Below are 13337 nucleotides of genomic sequence, written 5' to 3'. Positions count from 1 at the left end.
ATATTTCAGCTCTGTAGGTCCATACAATAAAAGTGAATGGGTGCCAAAACTTTGAAGCTCAAAAAAGCATATAAAGGCAGCATAAAAGTAATCCATAAGACACCAGTAGTTAAATCTATGTCTTCAGAAGCGATATGATAGGTATGGGTGAGAAACAGAACAATATTTAAGTCCTTTATACTACAAATCTTCACTTTCAAACAGCCCCCCTAAGCGCTCTTTTCACCTAAGAGTTCTTTTGTTTTTGGCAATTCATATTCTTTCTGCATATCGCCACCTACTGGGCAGGGAGAATTATAGTAAAAAAATACTTAAATATTGATCTGTTTCTCACCCACACTGCCATATCACTTCGGAAGATATGGATTTAACCACTGGAGACTTATGGATTACTTTTATACTGCCTTCATTTGCTTTTTCATCTTCAAATATTCGGTCACCATTCACTTGCATTGTATGGACCTAAAGAGCTGAAATATTCTTCTAAAAATCTTTGTGTTCAGCAGAAGAAAGTCATACACATCTGGGATGGCATGAGGGTGAGTAAATAATGTGAGAATTTTTATTGTTGGGTGAACTATTTCTGAACTATGGCAGCAACTCCATTATTATGAATTTTCCATTTTACTCCTACATTTGGCTCTTGTTTTGGAACGTGTGTTGACATCTGATGTCGAGGATGCTGCAATATGCAGCTCAAATGGTGGATCATGTGCATCTTCCTCTTTTACAGTCTTGTCCTCTTGCCTGTCCATCTTCATCTGGTGCTTGTTGCAGTGTTTTTCAAAGGTGGACATCTTTACAAATGTTTTGTTGCACACCTTGCAATGGTAGAGCAGCTCTTTGTTGCGTATCTGCAGTTTCAGCTGCAGGTAAGAGGAGGGAACAAAGGCCCTCGAGCACACACTACAGCAGAGCGTCTCACTGCTCTGGTGGCTCTTCTCATGTTGTTTTAGTATGGACACAGACCTGAAGCCCTTGTGGCATGTGGCACAGATGTACGCACCCTCATCTAACTCCAGAGCCTGATGTTTGAGCAGGTGGGCTGATGTACGGAAGGCCTTACCACACTTGTCGCATTTAAAAGGGCGCTCACCTGTGTGCAGACGCTGGTGTATAATAAGTCCAGCCTTCTGTGTAAAAGCCCTGTCACACTGTGTACATTTGAAAGGCTTTTCACCTGTGTGAAGCCTACGATGGGTTTTCAGGTGTGAGGCACGGCCAAAACACTTGTTGCAGTCGGGGCATTTGAATGGTTTCTCGCCGGTGTGAATCTTCTTATGGCACACAAGCTGGGAATGCTGCATAAACATTTTAGAACATATACTGCATTTGTACTTCCTTTCTCCTGTGTGTGAGCACAGGTGCAGTGCCAGGTGAGTGGAGGAGATGAAGGTCTTGGTGCAAAGGTGGCAGGTGTGAGGCGTCTCTCCAGCATGGCTACTTTTATGCAGAACCAGGCCAGAAGAAAGGCTAAAACATTTGTCACAGTAGGGGCATTTATAGGGCTTCTTTTCAGTGTGCATTTGCTGGTGCTTGGTGAGCGTGGATATCTGGGCGAATGACTTATCACAAAGGCAGCTAGGGTGGGGTCGAGGCTCGTAACAGTGGGAAATGACGGATGACTTAGAATCACAGAGTTGACCAAAGGACCATCTTTTTAACACCCCTAATGGGAAAAACATTGAGTTAACAAATCATATTATCTGTCTGAGATTGATTATACACTGAGGTCACACACACTCCCAAATTAACCCTTATTAAAGGTGTTTTTCAAAAACACTGTGATTGATGGTCATTATCATGCTGCAGTCCATCAAAGGAGGCTCAATCTCTTTAGATATTTATTCTCAAACTACAGTGATCAAATGAACTGTACTTTACTTGAACTTGCATTTTTCGTACGGTAGCTTAGGCGAGGATAAGATAGATAGAATATTTTTGTTTTGCTTTTTTTTTTAAAAGATAATATGAAATCCAAATGTACCCTATTTACTTTGTTAATAAATGTCTCTGGTTATATTGTGCCAGATTCATCAGTGCATGACATTCCATCTCTGCCTCTGAAACCATTTTCCATTTTGATTTACACAAATCCCTCTTACTTCTCAACTCTCCACACCAACTACATGGCTCCATCCTGACAGGGTCGGAAATTAACTTTTTAGCCCATCAGCCAAAGGTGGCTGGTAGATGTAAAAATTTACTAGCCAGACAGATTTCAGATTTATTGCATTTTACAAGTAGATTTTACAGACATGAGACACACACAAAAAAATTTAAAGAATTGTATTGTTTTCTTATTTATGACATATTTAATTGCCAGATAGATTTTCAGTACTCGTCGATACTGATACCTGTTTGTTTCTGAAATCCATTTAAAGTTTATTTAAATTGTATCATTAATATTGTGTATAAAAAAAATTTATTTAAAACTTCAAATCAAATGAAAATAGAACAATTCATTTTCAACATATTATTGTATTATTATTATTATCAAATGAAGTGGTTTTATTCAGAACCTCTCAGCATAATCCAAAATACAACATTGGAGTTATTTTTGTCAAATAAAGTGCTGCATAACAGAGCATCACAGGTGTTAGATATTGTTTGAATCCTATACAATTACTATTGATTTATTATTAGTAGTAGTATTGCAGTGAATATTACTTAACTCTACAGTAGTGATATATTTCTGTTGTACTTTTTTCCATTTAAATTGAGTTTTTATTTTGAAGCCCTTTCCGTTTTTGTGGAAGTTTCACCTCCGGAAAAGCCTGTCGCTATGTGACTCAAAGTGATTATTAAACTGTAAACAGCTGCTGTTTAAATAAATATGTTGTCTGTATGAAGTAAATTAGCGCTCTTCTCGCGATCATCTGCTACAAACAGAGTGCGCGAGTGCGAGCCAAGGAGCTCGTAAGAGCAGTCGGCTCCACACATTCACAGGTGGTACATTTGAAGAGTACACAGCACATGCAAAGTATTTATACATTTATCTAATTAAATCTCAGTCTTTGTGTTTAATAATCAAACTAGGAAATAACGTGATTTTGAATGTTTACGGAATGACATTCGTACGTCAGATTGTATCAAAGCATTTTTACATTCACAAGTACAAGTACATGAGCGTGGTATCCCTACTGCTAACTGAGACTTTCGATGAGCAGCGGGACTAGCCAATGAGAGCTGTTCCATTCAAACACCTGCAACCTTACTGACTGAAGACCTACAGAACCCCCTTGATGACAAAACTGGAACATGTTACATTACTTTACAAGCTGACACAAACTGACAAAAAGCGCCCGCCACAGTGACGTATGACACCGCGAAATTCACCAGCCAAATAAAAAATGTACCCGCATTTGGCACTTGGCGGGTGTTAATTTCAGACCCTGCATTCTGATATGAAACCTTTTATGCTCCAATCCATTCCCAATGGATGAAATCAAGTCCTGCCCTTTTTTATTTTTCCCCTTGCTGATATCCTTTTTCACTTTGAAAAATGTCAGATTCTGAAAGTAAAATGGACTGTGAACACCAACCCAAATCATGTTATCCTGACAGCCATCTGCTAATTTTATACAGCCTTCAGTAATTTTTCTTTAATTATGTATGTATATCTGTCAGCTGTTTAGCTTGGAATAAATAAATCTGACAGCTTAAAGCAGGGTTTTTACACATTTTGACCAATGAACTTCCATTATTTTGCCATGATTTTTCCAATTGCTTCTGACTACTGTATATGGATTTTAAAGAATAATAATTATATGGAGATTGCACTCACAAAAAGCAATTTCTAGCCAATAACATATTTTAGAACTGAGCATAAAAAGAAAAATGTATACTATAGAAATCTCCAAGACTTAACATTTTATTCATTTCAATTACTTTCCCAGGCCTGAAAATTACAATTTTCAAATTCTGTGATATTTCCATATTCCCCATGTCCATGGAAACCCTGTTGAAGTCATCAGATGTGTAAATCGCCCAATCAGCATTCATATGCATCAAATGATGTTTCCGTCAAAACTTAAATTTGATTCCTTCCCTATAAATAAACTAATCTTAATCAAATACATTATCCGAGGTAATATTTAAAACCAATTAACTTTCTGTACAACTTTAGTGTGTCATAAAGCCTGCTTGTTTTAAAAGCAACAGGTGAAGAGAGACTAAAATGAAGCCAAAATATGGAAGGACTTCAAAATAATGTGCCCTTCAGGTGGAGTGGGAAATACTGTAATTACGAGCTCTGAGCAATGACCAAGCAAAGTCGTATTTACAAGTGGGAAACTCTGAATTCTAGTTTATTTTTATTTTCATTAATGAAGTTTCATCAAAATGACAATAGTATGATAACTGGCATGTTCACAAAATTTCAGATTAAGATCAGTACCGAAACAACAAAATTACACAGTCTTACATATTAAAGAAAAAAAAGATTTTCCCTCAAATATTATAAAAGGGCAAATATAATAGATCATAAGATGCAAAGTTAGAGGCTTAACAATACAAAGAATTTCTCAGTAAATTTGAGTAAAGTGTCATTTTTCTTATTGACAATTAATTTTAAAGACTTTTTCAAAAAGCTCAATTTCTAACAAAAAAATAAGTGACATTTTGGTTGGCAGAAGATGGAAAGCAATGATTTGGATGGCATTTTTGTTTGTGGATATAATTTTTGCCATGCAGAATATAAAGGTTTACCACATACTCCATCATCTTGTTCTTATTTGTATAGGTATATATATGACATCTTTTAGAGATAAATTGTTAATTTTCCTTGGAACAAATAAGTAGGAAGTTTTCCTCATTTGCATCAAATTGTTTACATTTGTTATCAATGTCCATGTATTTAGATAAAGCTGCATTACAGGGGTGCATTTTGTGTGGCACTGTAAATTGCACTTCTTTCGCTTTGTTAGAAATAAAGAATTTATTTAACCCAGTTTTTTTCCAATCAATGTCAGAGATTTGAGCATTCCAAAAGAATTCCCTCTAGGAGAAATCTTATGCTTTGGCTGAAATGTGTCTAATACATTTGTTGTTACAGAAGATACTCGAGCTGTGACGTTGTTAGGGGCATTTCATGAAAGATGATGGAAAGCAATAATTTTGTTATCAAGTTATTTCAATTTCAGTGCTTTATTTCAATATATTAATATGTTACATGTGACAGTCAACTAATGACTCACTCTTCGTGGATTGTTTTAATTAAATAATTATTTTTGCATTAATACATTATATATGTCATGTAAAAGTAATGCAGGTGTAGTCAGTTATTCTTATCCACTGGTATAACAGACAAGAGAGCTTCTGCCATCGTTCACTTTGTATTTGTTTAAGTCTGGGGTCTTCCGTATTTTGTTTCCCACTTAAGTGCATAAGTGCTCGACAGGGACCCATACATTTACTTTGATGAAAGAAAGAGCAAAAGATGAGTTTTACAAATAGTTGAGTTTAGATATGGAGATCTTCATAATTAAAGGGAAAGTTCACCCAAAACACACATTACTTACTCACCCTCATGCCATCCCAGATGTGTATGACTTTCTTCTGCTGAACACAACAGTGTTATTATAGTTTTGGATTTTTTTATTTATTTTATTTCTATTTTATATCAATCTGTCATTCCAAATTAGTTTCAGTTTTCACAGTTTGTCTGTTAGTTTTAGTTTCGTTTTCTCAGTTTCAGTTTATTTAGTTTTTATTGTAGTTTTAGTTATTTTCGTTTTAGTATTTTTCATGGTTGCCAAAACAGACATATTTACTGGTATCATTTAAAAATGTCTAATAATTACATTTCTCAGGGCAATCTTGTTGTTACCGCTATCTATTTTTATTATTGTGTTTAATTTGGAGTGTAAATGTTGCACATTTTATAACAGGGTGAATATGTGTAAAGTGACAAAAGACATTTAAGCTTGATCCACACTGTCTCCATATGAATTTCATTAGATTATTATAAATCATTACTAAACTAATCTTGGGGAAGTAAACATTTAAAGGACTAGTTCAACCAAAAATGAAAATTCTCTCATCATTTACTCACCCTCATGCCATCCCAGATGTGTATGACTTTCTTCAGCAGAACACAAATGAAGATTTTTAGAAGAATATATCAGCTCTGTAGTTCCATACAATGCAAGTCATCAATGTACAAAACCTTAAAGCTCCAAAAAGCACATAAAGGTAGCATCCTTTTTTTTTTTTTTTTTTTTTTTTTTACTGTAAATCTTGACATCAGCAGTCTCATTGGCGATCTTTCCTGTAGACTGCAATTGCAAGATTTATAGTTAAAAAGGAGTTACATTTTGGTCTTCTCACACAAAACCGATTAGATTACTTCAGAAGACATTAATTAAACCACTTAAGGATTACGTTGTTACATTTATGTGCTTTTCAGAGCATCAAAGCTTTGGACCTTGTTGACTCCTGTTGTATGGACTAACAGAACGGAGATATTCTTAAAATATCTTTGTGTTCAGCAGAAGAAAGAAAGTCAAACACTGGGATGCAATGAAGGTGAGAAAATAATAAGAGAACTGTCATTTTTGGGCAAAATCTCTCTTGCTCTTTTTTTTTTTTTTTTTTTTTTTTTACCTTTTTGAGGTTTAAAATTGATTTAACTTTGGGATGTGTGGCAAAGCTCATTTCATGACCACCGGTGGGAAAAGTAATGGTAAAGAAAATAACAGAAATATGAGGTGTAATGTTTGTAAATGTTCCATAATGATTAATTAAGTAAAAGTGTTACAAAATATTAAGACATTAATTCTAAATACTTTGTAGATATTTTCTGGAGAATCATTTTCCCTCTGGGATTGGTCAAAAGAGTGTCTTCAAAGGTTCTACATCGCAGTATTTTGAATTTCTTCATTTTTGCTTTTGTCTAAGGTAGAAGACGTCCTAAGATTTCTTCACAGGTATAATGTCAGGTTATGTGTTTAAAAGTGTCCTAATTTGCCCAAAAGTAAAACTAAACTAAAACTGAAATTAATCAGATCATTTTTATTTTTTTATTTGGTTGGTCGATGATGACTGGGGAGCAGTCAGCTGCACGGGAACGTAATTATCAGAGAAATATGCTAATGGTAATCATACTAGTCTACAACGTTTCACTGTTACAATGTAAGAATAGCATGATTGATCCCTCACCGGATGCCACTGCCATCATCACCAACCACTTACCCGAAACTAAAAGCGAAGTAGCAATTGAGTAGATTGTGATCTTAAATGTTTCTACATAACCACTAGACACCACAATTCGCTTTATATGCTCCTTGTATTGTTTAAATAGGGAGAAAATAATGCCAACATTAACCTTCACACGTTTGTATTATGAATTATCTCACTTCTTGTGGACTGAACTGCTACTCTTGATATTGTCACGTTACTGTTCATGCTACATCCAATGCAAGGGATGCAGAAAACCCGGACTCACCCCTTTGACAACCATTTCCGCCACGGACATCTCCCAACCTTGCATTGGAGCGTTTAATAACATCTGTTGTTTGTACGTTAGGTTTGCGTCAAATTATCCGTGTGGGTAGACAAGACATGATTCATCGTTTCAGAACATAACGGATAGGAACGCAACACGTTTTGTCTCATTCTTCTTCTTCTTCTTCTTCTTCCTCTTTATTGGCGAGTTGCACTTAATAGTGCATTACCGCCATCTGCTGATGCTGATAGCATGGATCAGAAACTCGAATCTCCTCAACTCCACCCCTCCCCCGACCGTATCAGGGCCGAATGTTCAGTCAGCACTACGTGTTCAGCTCCTCTGACCTCTTCAAAACAGGCGTTGCACTGAAATGTGACTCCCCTTCGCGTGCACGCGCATCATACAGTTGATACACGGTGTAGCGAGCTTGATCTGTTTAGCATTAGCCGTTTATGTGATGTGTCTGTCAAATTTCTCAAAAAATATTTTAATGTCTGCTTGTTCATTTAAGATTAGACAACGCTCCCATGTACATTCTTGGTGCTAGCTGTGTGAAAATATAGATAAACGGCTCTGGTAAACAGATAAGCGCTCGAGCTCGCTACACCGTGTATCAACTGATGCGCGTGCACGCGAAGGGGAGTATGATTTGTCGGGGCAGTCAGATTAAAGTATTCTTGGCAAATTTGTACTCAATAAATCATATAAAAAACTGCCAACTTAATGTTTAACCGGCCGGAACCTGACATTTAAAATGAGGGCTTTAAAACTGTGGTGAGCTGAAGAACGTGTAAAGCCTTGTTTATACTTTCGCCTGGCTCCGCCCCGCAAGCCTCGCCTGACTGCGCACGCACCTCCCCAAACGGACGAAGCGTTTACACTTGACGCGCTCGCCGTTTTACTATTCTTTGAAACGAAAGGGGCGACTCGGAGCAATCGTCCTCTAAACCAACAGGAAGTAGCTGTGACGTAGTCTACTCCAGCCAGCGCCGACTGTATGGGAGCAAAATTCTGTCAAAAGTATGGCGGTCATGGATCCAAAAATTATAAGCATGAATCAAAAAATCTAAAAATAATACGCGAAAAATAAATAAAAAGCGCAGATAAAAATAATAAGCGCAGACAAAATAATTAGCGCAGATTAAAAAATAACAAGCATGAATAAAAAATATATAAACATATTTAAAATATGCTGAAAAAAACCCCATAAAAATTAAAGCAAAGTCATCAGAATTACAAACAAAATCATGCTTTCCTTGGTTATATTACTGTTTTTTGTGCTCTGACAATTTTGCTCATATTTTCATTTTTTGGTACGCTTACGCAGTATTTTTCTTTGCTTTTGTTTCCAAGTTCTGCACTTGGTTTTCCAAAACTTGTGAGTAGAGTTTCATGTAAATCAGGGGGCGTTTTGCGTCCCTATTGGTCCACTAGTTCTTGATCGACAGCTCCTCCTCTAGCCAATCACGAAGAGGGGAGGCGACGTCACTCCAATGCGGCTCTGATGGCTGCTGCTAAATATTATAATATTTGTGGTTGATAGATACACTGCTTGTGTCTGTTTTGAGTATTTTCTGTCAGCTCTAGGACACAATGTGTTGTCCGACTAGGCCATTATCATAGTTAATACATGTATCGAGTCAGCTGAATTTAGTTAGCATAGTCTTTAGTTTAGGCATTATTTAAGACTTCCTTGTTTGTAGGTTATTGGCTGCATGTGTCGTAACTTTAGAGACGGTCCCATTTACGACTATTTCTGAATATCGAAATTCCAACCTCAAGCCAGCTTTATGGCACTCAACAGCCCCTGCTCTTTACAATGCAGTTCTAACCTAGTGTTCCACGTGCAACACTGAAATCAAACATGTATTTTAAGCTGATAATTGACATAAAATTATCTGTGATATAACTTGCACTTATCCGCCATGAAAACGTTTGCTTCATCTAGTCTTTAACAGTCAAGGTATCTTGATTGTTAAATCACACTCATTCTGAGAGTTGGCAGAATAAGTTTCGTTTTCTTCTTCCAGAGAATAGAAACCGAGCGGATTTGTGCGCACTGATCTCATCTGATTCTGATTTATCTGTCTCATTCTGATTGCTTACTTTCATCCGGTCTGCTACAAGAACAAGCATCAGCATGACCGCTTATGACCATTGAAGGTAATAAACCCAATAAAGCTAATTTAGAAGTACATCATTTGAAGTGCTAAAAAGGCTACAGAAACTAACTATGCATTATGGAGTGGTGGTGGTGTAGTGGACTACAGCATTGAATTGGTAAGCGGTAGGTTGTTGGTTCAATCCCCATAGCCACCACCAGTAAATCAGTGATATGCTCTGATGGTATTATTTCTTGCATTCTACCCAAATTGGTCTCAGCTGGCAACCGGTTTCCCGCTCCTATTGTCTTGTGACAGGGGCCGTTTACACGACAACATTTTCAACTAAAAACGGAAAACCTTTTATGCGTTTTGGCTGTTCGTTTACACGACAACGGCGTTTTGGGGCCTGAAAACGCAAACTTTTGAAAACGGGTTTCAAAGTGCAAGTTTTTGAAAATGATGCTGTTATCGTCTCCGTGTAAACATACAAAAACGCAAATTTGTGAAAATGATGACGTCATGCGCACGCGTATTATGTGTTAAATAAAGAATGATTGATTGATAGGCATCAATTTGAGATGTATAATTATCAATATGAATACTGGTGTCTGTGCAAATAACTATAATCAACAATGTATTCATTTGGAGTGTTTTGTATGGAGTGTGAACATTGTACAGTAGGCAGAACCTGCAATTTGAAGATCTTGAAATTAATGTATGGATTCAGATGGGAAAAATGTATTTGTATTTTAAATGTTATTTATTTATTTACTTAATTTTATTTGATGTACCTTTACCCTGCAATTCATTCACCCATCGCTTATGTATATAGCATATAGACAGAGATGTGATGCCATGTACAGTATTCAATGATATGCTTAGAATATGAAAACATGAGGCAGTGAAGATGTATGTTAGATCCAGTGTTCACAAGACCTCTCTCTCCGTCAGAAGATATCCATATTTCAGAGTTTTGTCTGATATCCAAAACCAGTCAACAACATCAACAGCTTGTTATGTAAACTTACTCTCCTACCAGCCCAAGAGTCAGCAGGGGGAATACAGAAGATGGCAGGAGATGAAGTGATGGTAAAAATGAGCAGAGTTTATTGAATAATTTTGAGAGTTCAGTCTATAGGCATGCTTGCGAGTACTTCAAAACAACATGCGAGACATTCAAAACTACAATGGCGGACTACAGGACTGTGTTTGTGCTGCTCAAGATTTTGAGTTTATTGACGCTTCTCCAGCAAAGTAATTGTAGTAATAAAGCAACCTCATTGTCCGTCCAGACAAAATTGCTCAATGCTTTCACCATCTTCATTGTTTGTATTCACCGCTCTGTGGAAGAATGCTTATGTGCGCAGTAGCTTAGTGTTCTTTAGAAAGTGACATCGCCAACTACTGGCCTGGCATGCATAATACAGCGTTTTTAATAATAATAATAATAATACATCCGTGTGAACGGGGATCGTTTTGACAACGTTGTCGTCTGTATGCGAAACTTTTCAAAAACGCAAAGGAAAAACTTTTCCATTTTTAGTACATTGATGTCGTGTAAACGTACCCTGAGATCGTATGACAATCAAACAAAACAAACTCGTTAATACACATAGAACTAACATTGTTTATAACTTCAACTGTGTTTGATGGGGTTCTTCCAGAGTGTGCTATTTTACCAAGCTGTTTGTACTGCATACTTTTAGATAAATTCAAATAAAAATAATTTAGCTGCTTGCAGCAATTATCGGTGTTCAAACGGCATAGTGCCTTCTAGTACATGTGTTACAAGATTTCAAGCACTGTTCAGGTTCAGATAGCCTGTTAGATACTTAAAGGAATATTCTGGGTTCAATACAAGTTAAGCTCAATCAATTTCTTCCCTTTTCTCCCTAATTTGGAATGCCCAATTCCCAATGCGCTCTAAGTCCTCGTGGTAGCGTAGTGACTCGCCTCAATCCAGATGGCAGAGGACGAATCTCAGTTGCCTCCGCGTCTGAGACCGTCAATCCGCGCATCTTATCATGTAGCTTGTTGAGCGCATTACCGCAGAGACGTAGTGCGTGTGGAGGCTTCACGCTGTTCTCTGCGGCATCCACGCCCAACTCACCAAGCGCCCCACCGAGAGCGAACCACACATTATAGCGACCACGAGGAGGTTACCCCATGTGACTCTACCCTCCCTAGCATCTGGGTCAATTTGGTTGCTTAGGAGACCTGGCTGGAGTCACTCAGCACGCCCTGGATTTGACCTCGCGACTCCAGATTTGGTAGTCAGCGTCAATACTCGCTGAGCTACCCAGGCCCCTTTTTCGCTAAAAAAAACAAAAAAATAAACAAGAATTTGGCTTGATTTTTCGTTTTTATGTTCATGAATGGAAAATGAATAAACAGTGTGAATATTTGATTTGCACCATTTTAAACGCTTGATTTTTCTATTTGAAAAGACTTAATAAAAAACGTGAAAAGGATTTTCAAGGCAAATACTGTCAGCTGATACAAAGACAGAATCTACACATAAAGAATTCCACAAAATTGCAATTTGCAACATCCAACACACTCTCACGGCGAAATCGTCTGGATTCCTACAACTTTTCTAAATTTGGCTAATTCGTATGGTATAGTGCGACTGCACTCGTTTTAATTCCTATGACTGTTTTAATACCTTCCGAATATTCTACATTCCTCTAAAAATAACTAAAGTATAGGCCTACTTGGAAAAAGTCTACAAATTCCATCTGGGCCTGTGGTGACCTATCACAATAATCAGAATCATAATAAATATCCTGTTATGAAGTGATAACACACTTTATTTTCAACTATTCAATCATTGTTTCTGTTCTGTTGTTTTTACTTGTGTTACACATATGATTTTAATTTGATCAAAATTATTGCGCTTAATTTTGTAGGCGGAGTGCTGTCCAAGCCGAGCACGTGCATGAGGCACAGATGCGCAAAAGTTTCAAATGCTCTCTCCTACAGTATGTCCTCACTCAAATGGCACTGGAAAGACAATCAGCAATGTGTCTTTCAACGAAGCATCAGAACGAACAAATAAATTAACGACCGAGGACGTTCATGGACTGAGTGCTCAGCTCCCTCGTCAAGTGTGTGCTCAAACACCATGCTGCTGCTTGCACAACAGAAGCTCTGGGTTGCGTTTCCCATACAATGACGTAACTCGCTGATTAACAACCATAGTATGATGCATCGTTAGAGAAACTAACTAGCTAGTCACGAGTGTTTCCGGAAACCCTAAAACTATGTCCTAACTATGTCGCACATCCATCGTTCATACCACGTCGTTTCAACAATGTAGAGCTGTTGTTAATGACGTTACTCAGGGGGTGGAGTAATAACTTCTGCAGAGATCGAATGGATATCAAATTATAACAGCTCATTTACATGGACAGAAATCCATTTATTGTTAAAAAAAAACTGCTTGAGACACGAAATAGACATTTACGTTTATATGCACTTTGTAAGTGGCGTACTCTTTACTACAATATACAAGCTGTTCGGTCAGTAAGCAGCTCCACAGCAATGTTATTTCCCTGCGATGCTGCTGTAAATAACAAACATGGCATCTGAGGGCTACTTCTGTTATTTTCTGTTCTCCGTTGTTTCGCTTTATTTTCACATGCGCCTCTGTTGCTAGTGTGTTTGTTTTCATCGCGACCTCTCGCAGGATTGAGCTGCAATAGTGGGGTTTCCCTCTTACCACCGGGGCACTTGAGCACATACATATGCACACTTTTCAAAAACCAATAAGAACGCCACTT

At 37.4% G+C, this 13337-nt stretch overlaps 1 protein-coding gene across 1 annotated transcript; it reads right to left on the bottom strand.

The window, feature by feature from the left end:
• Window positions 1–551: 551 nt before the first annotated feature.
• On the bottom strand, window positions 552–7689 carry LOC127447498 (zinc finger protein 239-like). Its single transcript, XM_051709405.1, has 2 exons — window positions 7448–7689; window positions 552–1669 (listed from the first exon to the last, which is right to left on the bottom strand). The coding sequence occupies exon 2, from the start codon at window positions 1524–1526 to the stop codon at window positions 609–611; it is 918 nt and encodes a 305-aa protein (XP_051565365.1). The 5' UTR covers window positions 1527–1669; window positions 7448–7689; the 3' UTR covers window positions 552–608.
• Window positions 7690–13337: the final 5648 nt, after the last annotated feature.

This window comes from Myxocyprinus asiaticus, chromosome 10, assembly GCF_019703515.2.
Source record: "Myxocyprinus asiaticus isolate MX2 ecotype Aquarium Trade chromosome 10, UBuf_Myxa_2, whole genome shotgun sequence".
Lineage (NCBI taxonomy): Eukaryota > Metazoa > Chordata > Actinopteri > Cypriniformes > Catostomidae > Myxocyprinus > Myxocyprinus asiaticus.
This window is presented reverse-complemented; position numbering and strand designations above follow the sequence as displayed.